Source organism: Oncorhynchus gorbuscha, linkage group LG07 (genome assembly GCF_021184085.1).
Source record: "Oncorhynchus gorbuscha isolate QuinsamMale2020 ecotype Even-year linkage group LG07, OgorEven_v1.0, whole genome shotgun sequence".
Lineage (NCBI taxonomy): Eukaryota > Metazoa > Chordata > Actinopteri > Salmoniformes > Salmonidae > Oncorhynchus > Oncorhynchus gorbuscha.
Genome location: NC_060179.1, coordinates 31398189 through 31414845, shown reverse-complemented (window position 1 = coordinate 31414845; position 16657 = coordinate 31398189). Strand labels below are relative to the sequence as shown.

At 42.1% G+C, this 16657-nt stretch overlaps 1 protein-coding gene across 1 annotated transcript in view; it reads right to left on the bottom strand.

The window, feature by feature from the left end:
- Positions 1 to 16657, bottom strand: part of malrd1 (MAM and LDL receptor class A domain containing 1) — a 123381-nt gene that overhangs the window by 82749 nt on the left and 23975 nt on the right. The window contains exons 6-10 of the mRNA XM_046356187.1: positions 15620 to 15763; positions 14989 to 15147; positions 14147 to 14252; positions 12919 to 13292; positions 12250 to 12713 (exon numbers count right to left, since the gene is read on the bottom strand). Coding sequence (XP_046212143.1) covers positions 12250 to 12713; positions 12919 to 13292; positions 14147 to 14252; positions 14989 to 15147; positions 15620 to 15763 — 1247 coding nt within the window. The remainder of the gene's footprint in view (positions 1 to 12249; positions 12714 to 12918; positions 13293 to 14146; positions 14253 to 14988; positions 15148 to 15619; positions 15764 to 16657) is intronic.

The following is a 16657-nucleotide window of genomic DNA, read 5'->3' as shown; positions in this document are numbered from 1 at the left end:
GCCCTTCTCCCCCGATTGCTAAGTTTGGCCAGGCAGCCAGCTCTGGGAAGAGTCTTGGCGGTTCCAAACTTCTTCCATTTAAGAATGATGGAGGCCACTGTGTTCTTGGGGACCTTCAATGCTGCAGACATTTTTTTGGTACCCTTCCCCAGATCTGTGCCTCGACACAATCCTGTCGCGGATCTCTATGGACAATTCCTTCGACCTCATGGAATGTTTTTTGCTCTGAAATGCACTGTCATATGTGGGACCTTATATAGACAGGTGTGTGCCTTCCAAATCATGTCAAATCAATTGAATTAACCACAGGTGGACTCCAATCAAGTTGTAGAAACATCTCAAGGATGATCAATGGAAACAGGACGCACCTGTGCTCAATTTCGTGTCTCATAGCAAAGGGTTTGAATACTTATGTAAATTAGGTATTTCTGTTTTTGTTTTTTTTACATTTGCAAAAAAATTCTAAAAGCCTGTTTTCACTTTGTCATTTGGGGTATTGTGATGTCATTATGGGGTATTGTGATGTCATTATGGGGTATTGTGATGTCATTATGGGGTATTGTGATGTCATTATGGGGTATTGTGATGTCATTATGGGGTATTGTGATGTCATTATGGGGTATTGTGAGTAGGTTGATGAAGAAAAAACATGTATTTAATCCATTTTAGAATCAGGCCGTAACACAACAAAAAGTCAAGGGTCTGAATACTCTCCAATGCACTGTATGCTTTGATCGAAACAAAATAGGCCTACGAGAAAGGATAATAGTTTGATAACGTCGTATGCTTTAATTCGCTCACAAAACAGTCATTCAAAATCTAAATGCGTATTCCCATGAAACTGATCGAGATCAAATGATTGGCATGCAGTTTAACTTGGTGTTTGAGGGAATTAAAAATGTAAATGTTCTTGTGACAATACGTGTGGGCATAGGCAGACATTGCAATTGGAAGATGCATTTTATGCATAGACCAATTCTACAATGATATTCAATAGGCTACAAATTTTGATTCAGAAATGATTAAGTAATTATGTTTTTATTGCGCTCCCTCAACTAAAATAAATTGCTCTACACCATTTACTCCAACGCCTCTCTTCAAATCCAATTAACTGGTAGCTAGTAAGCTAATGAAAAAACTCCCCCACTGACCACCCCCAGGTCTGTTCTATACTGGACAAAAAATTATACGCAACATGTAAACGCAACATGAGCTGAAATAAAAGATCCCAGAAATGTTCCATACGCAAAAAAAAAAAAGATTATTTCTCTCAAATGTTGTTTACATCCCTGTTAGTGAGCATTTCTCCTTTACCAAGATAATCCATCCATCTGACAGGTATGGCATATCAAGAAGCTGATTAAACAGCAGGATCATTACACAGGTGCACCTTGTGCTCTAAAATGTGCAGTTTTGTCACACAACACAATGCCACAAATGTCTCAAATGTTGAAGGAGTGTGCAATTGGCATGCTGACTGTAGGAATGTCCACCAGAGCTGTTGCCAGAGCATGAAATGTTCATTTCTCTACCCTAAGCCACCTTCAATGTAGTTTTAGAGAATTTGGCAGTACATATAACCGGTCTCCCAACCACAGACCATGTCTTTGGCGTTTTGTGGGCGAACAGTTTACTGATGTCAACGTTGTGACCAGAGTGCCCCATTGTGGGGGTGGGGTTATGGTATTGGTAGGCATAAGCTATGAACAACGAATACTATTGCATTTTATCTATGGCAATTTGAATGCACAAAAATACTGTGACGAGATCTTGAGGCCCATTGTGAGGTCCATTTTTTTTTAAAGGTATCTGTGACCAACAGATGCATATCTGTATTCCCAGTCATGTGAAATCCATAGATTAGAATCTAGTGAATTCATTTCAACCGACTGATTTCCTCATATGAACTGTAACTTAGTGAATGAAGTCTTTGAAATTGTTGCATGTTGCATTTATATTTTTGTTCAGTATATTAGAATTCCACACAGAGTGAGAATTATACCGTGACATTTGGGGGAGCCTATTGGGCCTAATAGTAAAGACATAATTTAACAGTAAACATGTATTACGTTTTAATATGTCATGAACACAACCATTTATGATGTTTTCATCCGATTGTGAAACAAATCACTTCAAAAAGTAGGCTACCTGCGGCTGTGCACGTTCGTCCATAATTCCAGCATCCAAACAGTTACAAACACCATAAGGGTGAATGAGTTAGTTACAAACACCATAAGTGTAATGACATTTGGTGATAGTCATTAAGCCTACTACAGTGGTGTGTATTCATGGATGCCACAGGAAGCCATGCTTCCCCAAAAAATGTGAACAACAAAAAAAGTATGGAAGAACGTTTTATAATTTTCCTTCAATTTGAAAGTGGCTCAATCTATCTCACTGGAGAGGTGAATTGTCATACTCTTTTTGGCCAGACAGTATCAGACACTGTACATGGGCTACACATACTGAGACAAGGGGGCGCTGTTTCGCTTGCTCAAATGTTTTCTTCGGTGAGGTAGATGCATCTTGCTGTCGGTGCGCGTCCCGGTCAAAATATCAATATTTAGAGACCGCCCCCAAAGTTTGACTTTTGTTGAGTTTAGAGGAACTCATGTCTCATTCAGCAGATCTTACCTTTCCCTTTCTCCCCCGTAATTCGGACTGATAGAGCAACATGTGAGTGAGTGAGTGAGTGAGTGAGTGAGTGAGTGAGTGAGTGAGTGAGTGAGTGAGTGAGTGAGTGAGTGAGTGAGTGAGTGAGTGAGTGAGTGAGTGAGTGAGTGGATCTCCTCCACCCTTAGAGGGCTGCTTTTACTCCTCCAACAGCTCACCTCAGGCCTGAGCCAATTAATCTGGACTGTTAATTGGATGTGAGCTGGAATAAACCCAAGTTTATTGGACAGAGGGGAGATATGCCGAGTCTAGGGAAGAACGTGACAACCCCTGACTACAGCATATTAGCTAATAACTTAATCAGGCCTTAATCAAATCTGTTTTGAAATACTGACTGCCCAAACAGCGAGTTACAAGTGACCAAATTGGATTTGTGTGTGTGTTCAGACAGCAGTAATTTGCTATCATGGCTACGCTAGTTGTCATAGTAACAATGGGTGTGTGCACAGACGTGTAGGTTGATTGGTGGTGGTGCTCATCACTCAGAGGTTATGTAGCAAGCCTGCCATGAATGCCTGCCATGAATGCCTGCCATGAATGCCTGCCATGAATGCCTGCCATGGACGCTTCCCAGTTGTTTTGAGTGTTCAAAATCATAGTGTAAGGGGGGGATCACGGGACTCTTGAACGAGATGGCCGCATGAACTGAGAGTTCCGTACAAGTCATTTCCAATTCTTAATCTTACCTCCACTTCAAGTTAAACCCCGTTAGCTATAGTCAAAATAGCCATGGCGGCTACAAAAGGCAACGTTACATGTGACATTTTAACCCGGACTCGAGCAATAGCCGCCGAAAAAGCCTCCAAGAAACAGCTAGCTTCAGAAAAAAACTAGCGCCATTAGCCAGGAGAGTGAGAACACGTCCCTTCCCAACGCCCAACAACTGCCAACCTCATCCTCTGTTGAACCCATCCTTCTATTTCTTTTTTATTTTGGCTGCGAGAGGAATATGCCCTATAGCCTAACCTAGGCCTCCTAACGTTTTAGCCTTCTTTTATTTCACCTTTAGTGTGAAGTGAGACAATGAACCATTTACAGCGTGTTATCTTGTCCGTAGAACATGTAGGTTATTTGGGAGACATATCAACAGGAGGATCAGTGTTGTCAAGTTAATGTTTATGTGTATGATTGCCTTTTTATTCTGTTGATATAACAAATAACTTATCCTATAGATTCCTCTCAGGGATTTGTTCCCTCACTTCTGTTTTTATTTATTTAACCTTTATTTAACTAGGCAAGTCAGTTAAAGAACAAAATTCTTATTTACAATGACGACCTACACCGGCCAAACCTGGACGACGCTGGACCAATTGCATGCCGCCCTATGGGACTCCCAGTCACGGCCGGTTGGGATACAGCCTGGATTCGAATCAGTGTGTCTGCAGTGACGCCTCTAGCACTGAGATGCAGTGCCTTAAACCGCATGCGCCATTCGGGATTAAGCCCGTGTCCTTTGGAGGATTTGGAGGATTTATTTGTAGGCCGGGCTATTGCTTTTATTTACTTTATTTCTTCCTTTTTTTTAAACTGTGGCCTGGACGGATGCTACATTGTCACTCAGTTAATGCGGGGCGGAGAGGATGAGGCATTGATCGCATTTGTCGGAAACACAGAATTGCGACTAAGCTTGGGGTTAACATATCCAACAGTAAACAGTATGTCGAGTTGTATGGGAATTCGGCTGGGGTGTTCAGAGATCGTTCTTTCTTTTTTTTCATGTGATGGCAGCTGTAACTATTATCCACCTATATACCCAGAGATGACTTGTACTAGAGTTCCATAACTGTACAATGACTTTGATTAGTACCTTTAATCTACTGACATGGAACTGCCATAGGCCAGATATTGCGCTTCGACAAGAGACCTCTGTGATGCCAGATTAGCGAACACGCTAAACTGAGCAGAGCTTAGGTGGGACAGGTGTGTTTCGTTATCTTTCAAATCTAACAATAGAGGCACAGCCATATTTATCCATAAGCATGTTCCATTCATAATTGACAAAAACACATCTGATTCAGAGGGAAGATTTCCTATAATAACTGGGTCACTGTACGGGCAACCAATTACTACTTTCAATATATACGCCCCCTAACACAGATACTCCCGCTTTCATGTCGGAAATGATAACCCTGTTCAATGAGCATTGCGTTTCCTTTGGCGTGCTGGCTGGAGATTTGAATTGTACCCTCAACTCAACTCTGAACAAATCATCTCAAGTCCCCACCACAAACCCTAGATTGGCAAAGACGTTGAACTCTCTTACTAAAGAGATTGGGGACTGATAGATATCTGAAGAGAGACTAATAGCTCATCTATGGACTATACATACTAATCCAATGTCCATAACATCTACTCTCGTATAGAGTACATTTTTATCCCATAACTTCTGCCACTTGTACAATCGAACCCATAGCACTTTCAAATCACGCCTTTGTCCGCCTCTGCTTTGACCTCTGTAAAAACGTCCCAAGGTCAAAGAATTGGAAATTCAACACCTCCATTTTATAAAACAAAGCATTCCATACATTGGTCACTTCATGGATAGACAACTATACACATGACAGCAAAGACTTTAACCTCTTGCTCCTACCCGACATGCAGGCGTCCCATGTAGACATCTGGAAATGCAAATGTGCGACGCTAAATGCTAATAGCACTCGTTAAAACTCAAACGTTCATTAAAATACACATGCAGGGTACTGTATTAAAGCTACACTCGTTGTGAATCCAGGCAACAAGTCAGATTTTTTAAATGCTTTTCGGCGAAAGCATGAGAAGCTATTATCTGATAGCATGTAACACCCCATAAGACCCGCAGGGGACGTAAACAAAATAATTAGCATAGTCGGCGCTACACAAAACGCACAAATAAAATATAAAACATTCATTACCTTTGACCATATTCTTTGTTGGCACTCCTAGATGTCCCATAAACATCACTATTGGGTCTTTTTTTTCCGATTAAATCGGTCCATATATAGTCTAGATATCGATCTATGAAGACTGTGATCAAGGAAAAAAATAGCGTTTTATAACGTAACATCATTTTTTAAAATTAAAAAAGTCGACGATAAACTTTCACAAAACACTTCGAAATACTTTTGTAATGCAACTTTAGGTATTAGTAAACGTTCATAAGCGATCAAATTGATCACGAGGCGATGTATATTCTATAGCTGTACGTCTGGAAATAATGTCCGGGTAAATCTCAACCAAAATAAAGGCGCTACCTTGTGTCCGTTTGACCAAGAAACAAATCGTAGGCAAATGACAAGACTGTTGACATTGTGTGGAAGCTGTAGGTATTGCAACCTCGGCCCCATTTAATGTGGATCACATTCAACAATGGGTTCTCGTGGTGCATGGATATATTTTCCCATTTTCAGTGATCAGATTGTCCTGCGCTTTTCAATGAAGCGCACGTTCTGTTATAGTCACAGCCGTGATTTAACCAGTTTTATAAACGTCTGAGTGTTTTCTATCCACACATACTAATCATATGCATATACTATATTCCTGGCATGAGTAGCAGGGCGCTGAAATGTTGCGCGATTTTTAACAGAATGTTCAAAAAGTAGGGGGTAGGAGTAACAGGTTAATGTTCCTCCGGCCACAATGTGGGATGCTCTCAAAGCCACACCAAGAGGTCATCTATTTGCATATGCTTCCTCTAAGAAAATAGCAATGGAAGCACACAGGTTAGATTTTCAAAGGGAGCTGGAATGCTGCAAAAAACATATATATATATATATATATATATATATATATATATATATATATATATATATATATATATATATATATATATATATATATATATATATATGAACAATCAACAGACAGCTCCTCCTGGAGTCAACTAAAAGCAGCCAAAGCCAAACTAAACTTGGACTATACTCGAGAGATTTAAAAAAAATGTTTTCTTTACTAAACAGAAATACCATGAGTATAGCAACAAGCCTAGCAGATTGCTTGCATGCCAATTTAAAACAGATCATTTCAATCATACAATCATGGCAATCCGAACAGAAGATGACATGGTCACTTATGATCCAGATAAGATACATTTTACTTTTCATGATTTTTACTGCAAATGATATACTTCTGAGAGAAAACATACAGAAGCAGAACTCCATTCCTTCATAGAGGAATCTCGCTACCAAAACTATCGGAGACCGACCAAGAAGATCTCGACTCCCCCTTCACTCCTGAGGAGGTCCTAGAGGCAATTATTTCCATGCCACCTAACAAGTCCCCAGGCCCAGACGGATTTCCCAGAGAGTTCTCCAAAGCTTTTTGGTCCCAGCTTAGCCCCATTTTCATGCCAACGCTGGATGATTTTTGTGAAAACTGAGCTGTCCCAGACTCTATGTACACAGCTCGCATTACAGTGTTGCTCAAAAAAAGACAAGGACCCTCTATCCTGCTGGTACTTCTAGCCCATAAGCTTGTTGGTTTTCAATTACAAAATAATTACCAAATTGCTTGCCAAAAGACGAAACACTCTTTTTCCCAAAATAATAAAAGGGGACCAAACCGTCTTTTTAATATTATAGATCAGGTAAACGCACAAAAGACCCCTGTCCTGCTGGCTTCACTGAATGCTGAGAAGGCGTTTGACAGGATGGAGTGGAGCTTTCTGTTCTCTGTCTTAGAAAAGTTCAATATGGGCACCAAACTTTAGTAAATGGATTAAGTCCCTATATTCTCATTCAAATGCCATGGTGTCTACTAACGGTCTGAACTCTCACAGATTCCCTTTGAGATGTGGAACAAAACAAGAATGCTCGCTGTCCCCCTGCTCTACTTGTTGGGGCCGGAGTTGATGAGGAGCGATCCAAGTATTATGGGGGTTTCTGCAGGTGGCCTTCAGAACAAGATTTCCCTCTACGCGGATCATGTCTTGCTCTACATATCCAATCCTGAGAAATCCCACACTCCCATTTTAGACATAATTGCTCACTACGGCAAGTTGTCAGGATTTAAGATATATTTGAACAAATCCATTGTTTTCCTTCTCAATCTTCGACTCACCAGCTCTATGAAGACACTCTTCCCGTTCCAATGGAAGACACAGGGGTTTCAATACCTTGGAATCTTTGTAACACCAGATCTGAATTGCCTTTTCAATTAAAAGTATCTCCCACTTCTGGATCGAATCAAGAATGATCTCGAAACCTGGATTTCCTTCCCAATTAGCTTAGTCGGAAGAATCAATGCTATCTGTATGAACATCCTCCCTAGATTGAACTATTTATTTCAGATGCTCCCATGTTATCTCCTAGTTTATTTTCTCTAAACAACCAACCAACGCATCACCAAATTTACATGGGACAATAAAAAAACCTAGGATTAAGTTCTCTATTCTATTGAAACCTGACTCTAAGAGTGGTTTTGCACTTCCCTGCCTTCAATTGTACTACAAATCCACAACATGTTAACATGCATCACAAACAGACAAGACTCAATGTGGATTCAGATAAGAGGCCCAATCCTGTGGTCCATTGCCCCTAAGATGAATTATATTCAGGAATAACTTTAGCGAAGTGGGCAACATACCCAAAACCTTTGTGATTTACAACGTCCTACTAGCATGGAGGGACTGTAAGAACATACCTCGGCATTTCATTTACATTTACATTTAAGTCATTTAGCAGACGCTCTTATCCAGAGCGACTTACAAATTGGTGCATTCACCTTATGACATCCAGTGGAACAGTCACTTTACAATAGTGCATCTAAATCTTAATGGGTCCATTTGGAAGACCCATTAGGAATCAAGCTTGAACTTCCTGACTGATGTCTTGAGATGTTACTTCAATATATCCACAATTTTCCTCCCTCAAGATTGGCATCTTTTTTGTGAAGTGCACCAGTCCCTCCTGCAGCAAAGCACCCCCACAACATGATACTGCCACCCCCATGCTTCACAGCTTGCAATCCTCCCCCTTTTTCCTCCAAACATAACGATGGTCATTATGGCCAAACAGTTCCATTTTTGTTTCATCAGACCAGGGAACATTTCTCCAAAAAGTATGATTTTTGTCCCCATGTGCAGTTGCAAACCGTAGTCTGGCGGTTTTGGAGCAGTGGCTTCTTCCTTGCTGAGCGGCCTTTCAGGTTGTCGATATAGGACTCATTTTACTGTGGATATAGATACTTTTGTACCCGTTTCCTCCAGCATCTTCACAAGGTCCTTTGTTGTTGTTCTGGGATTGATTTGCACTTTTCGCACCAAAGTACGTTCATCTCTAGGAGACAGAATGCGTCTCCTTCCTGAGCGGTATGATGGCTGTGTGGTCCCATAGTGTTTATACTTGCGTACTATTGTTTGTGCAGATGATAGTGGTACCTTCAGCCGTTTGGAAATTGCTCCCAAGGATGAACCAGACATGTGGAGGTCTACAAAAACAATGTTAGATCTTGGCTGATTTCTCTTGATTTCCCCATGATGTCAAGCAAAGAGGCACTTTTTTTTGAAGGTAGGATTTGAAATACATCTACAGGTACATCTCCAATTGATTCAAATTATGTCAATTAGCCTATCAGAAGCTTCTAAAGCCATGACATCATTTTCTGGAATTTTCCAAGCTGTTTAAATGCACAGTCAACTTAGCGTACGTAAACTTCTGACCCACTGGAATTGTGATACAGTGAATTATAAGTTAAATAATCTGTCTTTAAACAATTGTTGGATAAATTATTTTTGTCATGCACAAAGTAGATGTCCTAACTGACTTGCCAAAACTATAGTTTGTTAACAAGACATTTGTGGAGTGGTTGAAAAATAAGTTTTAATGACTCCAACCTAAGTGTATGTAAACTTCCGACTGCATCACCCTCACTAACTTTAAGCGTCAGCTGTCAGAGCAGCTTACCGATCACTGCAGCTGTACATAGCCCATCTGTAAATAGCCCATCCAACCAACTACATACCCCATCCCCATATTTGTTTTCCTGCTCTTTTGCACACCAGTATTTCTACTGGCACAACCTCATCTGCACATATCACTCCAGTGTAAATTGCTAAATTGTAATTACTTCGCCACTATTAACCTATTTATTGCCTTACCTCCTTACTTCATTTGCACACACTGTATACAGATGTTTCTATTGTGTTATTGACTGTACGTTTGTTTATCCCATGTGAAGTCTGTGTTGTTTTTGTCATACTGCTTTGCTTTATCCTGGCCAGGTCGCAGTTGTAAATGAGAACTTGTTCTCAACTGGCCTAAAAATGGTGAAATAAAATAAATAAAAATTTCAACCAGCTAAGCCTGGAATGCTTTTTCAACAGTCTTGAAGGAGTTCCCACATATGCTGAGCACTTCTTGACTGCTTTTCCTTCACTCTGCGGTCCGACTCATCCCAAACCATCTCAATTGGGTTGAGGTCGGGTGATTGTGGAGGCCAGATCATCTGGTACAGCACTCCATCACTCTTCTTCTTGATCAAATAGCTCTTACACAGCCTGGAAGTGTGTTTTGGGTCATTGTCCTGGTGAAAAAAGTAATGACAGTCCCACTAAGCCCAAACCAGATGGGATGGCGTATCACTGCAGAATGCTGTGATTTCCTCACAGATATGCTCTCACTCACCTATAACACGCAACCCAAACTTGCCCAAAGCCCTGAGTGATGCCAACTTTCATCTTCGGCATACTCTCGGGATCAGGACCGTGTCAGACCTGTTTCATCAGAACACAACTATACTGAAATCCTTTCAAGAGTTCTGCAGTGAATTCAATGTGCCAAGATCCAATTTAAAACATATATCTTCATACTAGACATGTCATTTTCCTCATTCACTTCCAAGGAGAGCTATGGAGCTCAGCTGAATGAAGTTGAGACCCTTCTTGAGTCCACCAAAGGCTAAATCTCCTATATCTATCGACTCCTTTCTGAGAATGTGGGCTCCTCCTTTACCCCTTTGAAAATAATCTGGGAAAAGGACCTTTGTCTGACTATCAGTGAAGAGTTGTGGGGCGGATGTTTGCGACAGAGTATACTGCTCCTCTACTAAAATACAAATGTTTTGTTTAATATATTTTTTTGAACAAACTTCTCTATAGAATGAATACAGACATTTCTCCTGATTGTAAAAGATGTACATCTGAAAGTGGAATTTGCTGTATATTCATGTATTTTGGAGTTGTAGAGAGATTATCGGATTTTGGCAATCTATACATACTGCTGCACAGAAAATACTAGATGTACAGTTTGATATAACCCCGTGTCTCTATCTTCTCGATGCCCAACAGGACTTTGTTCTTGATCCAGACAGAGAAAATGTGTTTAGGACTGTCACATACTATCATTATCTACTGTGGGCTTCTAATTCTTCTCCTACATTGAACATGTGGATTGACCAGACTGTTGATTTTCTTCCTCTTGGAAAGCTCACTTATGACCTCCACAAGAGACAGCCCAGATTTGATAGACTCTGGTCTCCACTACACAACTATATTTCAAAATTGGACAGAGCGAATGGGGTGAATAGGGAAATGTGTGTATATACTGTAGATGTTGTGCGAGGTGCTGCAAAACAAATTCCTCGCTCGTTGTCTCAGCTAAAGCTGGAAATAGCTATGGTCACAGATAGTGCTGCTGCAAATATGTTGGTTTTGTTTGATTTATTAGATTATATATTCCACATCTGTGGATGTGGAATGTGTTCTGTTTTCGTTAATAAAAAATGTAATCTTTTAAAAAGAAAATCATAGTGTAAGAACACTTTAAAAGCCTCAAATGATAAATATAAATAAATAAATAAATAAATCAAAATAAATAACTAGCTAGGTAGCTGTTACGCTTTCTAGCACAATCACTCAATTGTTTATAAACAATTAACAAGCCCGTTAGCTACAACTTGTTCTTGTCAAAAATGTCAGAGTAGCTAGCAAGCAACAGGATGTGCCAAATAACAGTCTAAACACCACGTGAGGACAAATAAATCAGATCAAGTTGCATGGCCAAGAATCAGATTTGTATCTGATTTCAAAACGACCTACAAAGGTGGTTTGAAATGTCCATTGAAATATCTGATTCAAATGTGCTTTTTTTGGCTATTCAGACTGCAGGAAAAGAACAGCTTCCAATCAGATATGCAAAAAAAAATGCCAATGTGAACCAGGCTTTAGAACCACGAAGAACTCAAGTGAGGACTGTTTAACTACAGCATGCAATTTGTGTTGTCCGATTGGAAATGAACAGTTGACCGACTGATGTCAATGTGGACTGTTTTCTGTTGAGTCTCAGAGCAGTGGCGGGTATCTCTTTATGAGGTACAAGTGTGGTTTAATAGCAGAAATACCACTAAACCAACCATCCCTCAGAAAGGCTCACCAGACGACAACATCAATAAACCATCACATCACATTCTCTCTGGAACTAATTTGAAGAGTTTTGAATGAGTTACCTACAGGGTTGCAAAAGAGGGAACTTTCCCCAAATTCCCTGTTTTTCCAGAAATCCTGATTGGAGGATTCCCCAATTTCCTGCTTATTCCCTCCTGATTCCAGGAAACTTCCAATCTGGGATTTCTAGAACACCTGGGAATTTTGGCAACCCTAGTTACCTGGAAGGGCTTGGCGCTGTTGAGGTAGAGAGTTTTCCTGTGCCACAGGTTGCCCTGGTCGCCGTAGCGCACCCACAGCATGTGACCGTGGCCAGGCTTGGTGGTCCTCATGTAAACAGCCAGGCGGAACACATGAGACCCAAACATGTGGTAGTGGAAGCGGAACACACAGGGGTGGCGGGGGCCTGTGGCGATGCTGGGCATTCCGTTACCATGGTGGAGAGTAGGCTGGAACACTGGGCTGACCAGCACAGCTGTGTCCTTAAACTCCTGGGGGGCAGAGGACTCAATGTACAGGTAGTGACCGTTGACGTTGCCCAGGGTATGGTCCTTCCAGGGGCCAGTTTGGAGGGTGGGCGTTGGTCCCTGGATGTGCGTCCAGTCAAAGATGTCACCTCCCTTGTGGCTCTGCTCCTGGGTCCAGCTACACAGTCCCTGTTCAAAGTCACAAATCAGCTCCGCGGCTGAGGAAGGAAGAGATGGAGAGGAAGACAATATTGACAGAGAGAAAGAGTTTTCCTGTTATCGTCCCACAAAATATGTGCTATAAGAGCAAAGTGCTTAGCCAAAATGTTCCTATTTTGTTGTATGTTCTAGTATCTCACACATGTACTGTACATTATATTTTGATTGTATGGTTGCCTATGTGTCTGTGTGAGTATGACTCACAGCAGTCCTCCTCGTCCGAGCCATCCCCACAGTCGTCCACCAGGTCACAAAGCTGCAGGTGCTCCACACATGCCCGGCTCCGCAAGCAGTGGAAGTGGGTGTGGCTGGGGCACTGCCCCGCCTCCACCGCTGGGGGCAACAAGCAGTTCTGGAAGCTGATGTCGTCCAGGGCCGAGACTCCATCAAACACGCCCAGGCTGAGCTTAGCCAATAAGAACTGGAAGGGCTGAGTGATTCGGCCCAGCTGCACCGTGACCCGGTTCCAGTGGTTCCCTTGGTTATAGAGGGTTTGCCACAGCACGGTGGTGTTGTCCATGCCAGCGATACGCAGGTACATTTCTGCAGCCCCCACCGAGATGCCTGAGTTATAATGCCTGGGTGTGTGGGGGTAGAGAGGGATAATTGTTTGCGTCCCAAATGGCAAACTATTCCCTCTATAGTGTACTACTTGGCTCTGGTCAAAAGTAGTTCACTATGTAAGGAATAGGTTGCAATTTGGGACGCACTCATTACATACTACTGATACATAACAGCCATTTGACCAGGCTGGTTTGCAACCCATCAGAGTTTTCTGTTGAAGTGTACTTCATTTCTTGAGACGAGGTAATGATTTGTCCAGGAATGATAATGTAACATGCCGGACATTAAACGTGAACATTTCTGCTTGCTCTGGAGAAAATGAAATTGATAAACCCTCGAACTGCAATTTTCTGACAAATGCAGCATTCCAATCATCCAAAGGAAATATACAATCTGTCTTCTGACAGGGATGTTAAACAGCCATAAAAGTGTCATAATATGACCGATTCAGATGCACGTCTCACTACTGACTGAAGCTATGTAATGGGATATGCTCATAGAGCAAAAAGAGAGGGAGAGAGAGGCAGAGCTAGTGAAATACTGCATTTGAACATCTATAACTCAAATTGGCAGTCTAAAACAGCAGAGCTTTAGATAGGCATGTGATATATCTACAGACCAATGAGTTCAGGAGAAATTCAGCGTTATCTCAATTCATGCCTATTCTGTTGAGAGAGACAGCGGTAAATATTTTGTATGTAGCACAATGTCACGGTGCCCTATAGAGAAAGTGAGCCACTGTACTGAGATAATCAAAAGCTATACCCTGAGGCACCCCAGTGTGGAAATAACATCAGACCCATTACTGAACCATGAGGAATGGAATCTTCTAATGCCGTTTGTAAGATAACAGGGTCATCATCCTCACCAGAAGGTCATGGTGCACCCAGAGGCTGACTGGCGGTACTGGGGGCCCCGGAGAAAAGCCTTCTGGGAAATACTGCTACTGTTCTTGAAGACAAACATAAAGTGGCCTGCAATGAGAAGGGAAAGCAGAGGAGATCTTTACAACTGCATAAAAACCTGAAAATAGCAGAGCTGAGAGAAATGGACGGAGAGAAGGAAGGAGGGGGGAGGGAGGGAGGAAGGAGACATCCCATATAAAAAATAAACATGAGGAAGAAGCCATAAACGTACAACAATTAACCTGACTATCCTGATTGCAAAAAAAATATATTTTTGAAAATGCAGAGGAAGAAGAGCACATAAAGTTTGGGAGTGGGTGAAATATTGCGCAGAGGTGTGTGGTTTTTAATACCAGGCGGGAGAGATGTCGATTTCCCCTCTATTATTCAGATGGCTGAGAAAGCGTTTCTCTCTCTCCAGACGCCGCTGCTCTCTCTCTGGCTCTGTACTTACAAAATTACCAGCCGGGGCATTTTCGGAAGAAGTGATTGATTTAATCTGCGAGTAATATTATTTTATTCTGCCTCTTATTTCCAAACCGACAGCATCGAGCCGACACCACACAGCCTCTTATCAGGCAATCACACCTCTGTGCTTATTCCATTAGCTCGCTCTGTGGGGGGTGGGGGAGATAACTATTTTCAGACCACAGTGTTGCCTAGCTCTGGTTCAAGGTGTTAGGTGTGATTTTCTGACACTGATGCTGTTAGGAGGAAGCACGTAACACCCTGGACCAGAGCTAGCGTTACTGTGCTTTTTGGAGTGTTGTGTGGTGTTGTGTTGACAGCGACACCTCCCTCCTACCCTGGCTGCTGTTGGTGGAGTGGTCCAGAGGAGGGATCTGGCCCTGGTGGTCCAGTGGTACGGTCATTGCTGAGCCCCTGACCCAGTCGAAACCATCCCCCTGGGCAAAGCCATACTCATGCCAGCCACAAGAGTCACTCTCAAAGTCACAGAAGGAGCCTGGGTGAAGAGAGAGCATAAGTAAGTAAGTGTATTTCAAGCTTGCTTGTGTTCTTCTCTGGGATTTCTGTGTACTTTCTAAACCGTAGTAATGTTTTACAGCAAAATAAATCAAATCAACAAGACAATGGATTCAATGGCATCGAGCAGAGGGAGGGTCAATGCTTTCCTACATTGAAATGCAATAGGAATGGGACTGACCCCCATTCTGACCTCCGGACTACATTTGACTAATTCATAGCTTCAACTACATTGGACATTGAAGAAGTACTCTTACATCAAACTTCAACAACCTGAAGGATCAAACGTGATCATTTCTGATATAGTCTACAACTGTAGCAGAAAAAAAATGATGAAACTACAAAAAGACAGAAGCTTGAGCACAGCACCTGGGATACACCCAGAGTTTTTTTTATGGGATTTGGAGTTTGGTGTGTTTGTTACTTGGCATTTTTGGCTACAGGGTTCTTACGGCAGCTGGCTTCATCCTCCCTGCCAGGACAATGTGGGGTGAAGTCACACACCTTGCCCTCATCAATACACTCCCCACTGGCACAGGTAAAGGAGGAGGGGGGGCACAGAAGGACTGGGGACAGAGTCACACTGCTATCTGGGGCTGGGAATGAAAGCAGATAAAGAACATAGAAAGGAAAGAATATACATATCACATGGCAAGACAATGCTATTACTGGTAGCAGTAAACAATGTGGACTAGGGACAGTGTAGAAGCCTTTCAGACAGTGTCCTAAATGGCATTGTATCCCCTATATAGTGCACTACTATAGGCTCTGGTCAAAAGTAGTGCACTACAGTGACTTCAGAAAGTATTCACACCCCTTGACTTTTTCACATTTTGTTGTGTTACAAAGTTTTAAATGGATTTATTTGTATTTTTTGTCAACGGTCTACACAAAATACTCTGTAGAGCTTTGAGGGCACTATGGTGTTGAACACTGAGCTGTAGTCAATGAATATCATTCTCACATAGGTGTTCCTTTAGTCCAGGTGGGAAAGGGCAGTGTGGAGTGCAATAGAGATTGCATCATCTGTGGATCTGTTGAGGCGGTATGCAAATTGAGTGCGTCTAGGGATTCTGGGATAATGGTGTTGATGTGAGCCATGACCAGCCTTTCAAAGCACTTCATGGCTACAGATGTGAGTGCTACGGGTCGGTAGTCATTTAGGCACATCGGCTGCGGAGAGCAGGATCACACAGTCTTCCGGAACAGCTGGTGCTCTCATGCATGTTACAGTGTTATTTGCCTCGAAGCGAGCATAAAAGTAGTTTAGCTCGTCTGGAAGGCTTGTGTCACTGCGCATCTCTCGGCTGTGCTTCCCTTTGTTATCTGTAATGGTTTGCAAGCCCTGCCACATCCAACGAGCATCAGAGCCGGTGTAGTACGATTCGATCTTGTATTGTCCTGTATTGATGCTTTGCCTGTTTGATGGTTCGTCGGAGAGCATAGCGGGATTTCTTATAAGCTTCCGGGTTAGGGTCCCGCTCATTGAA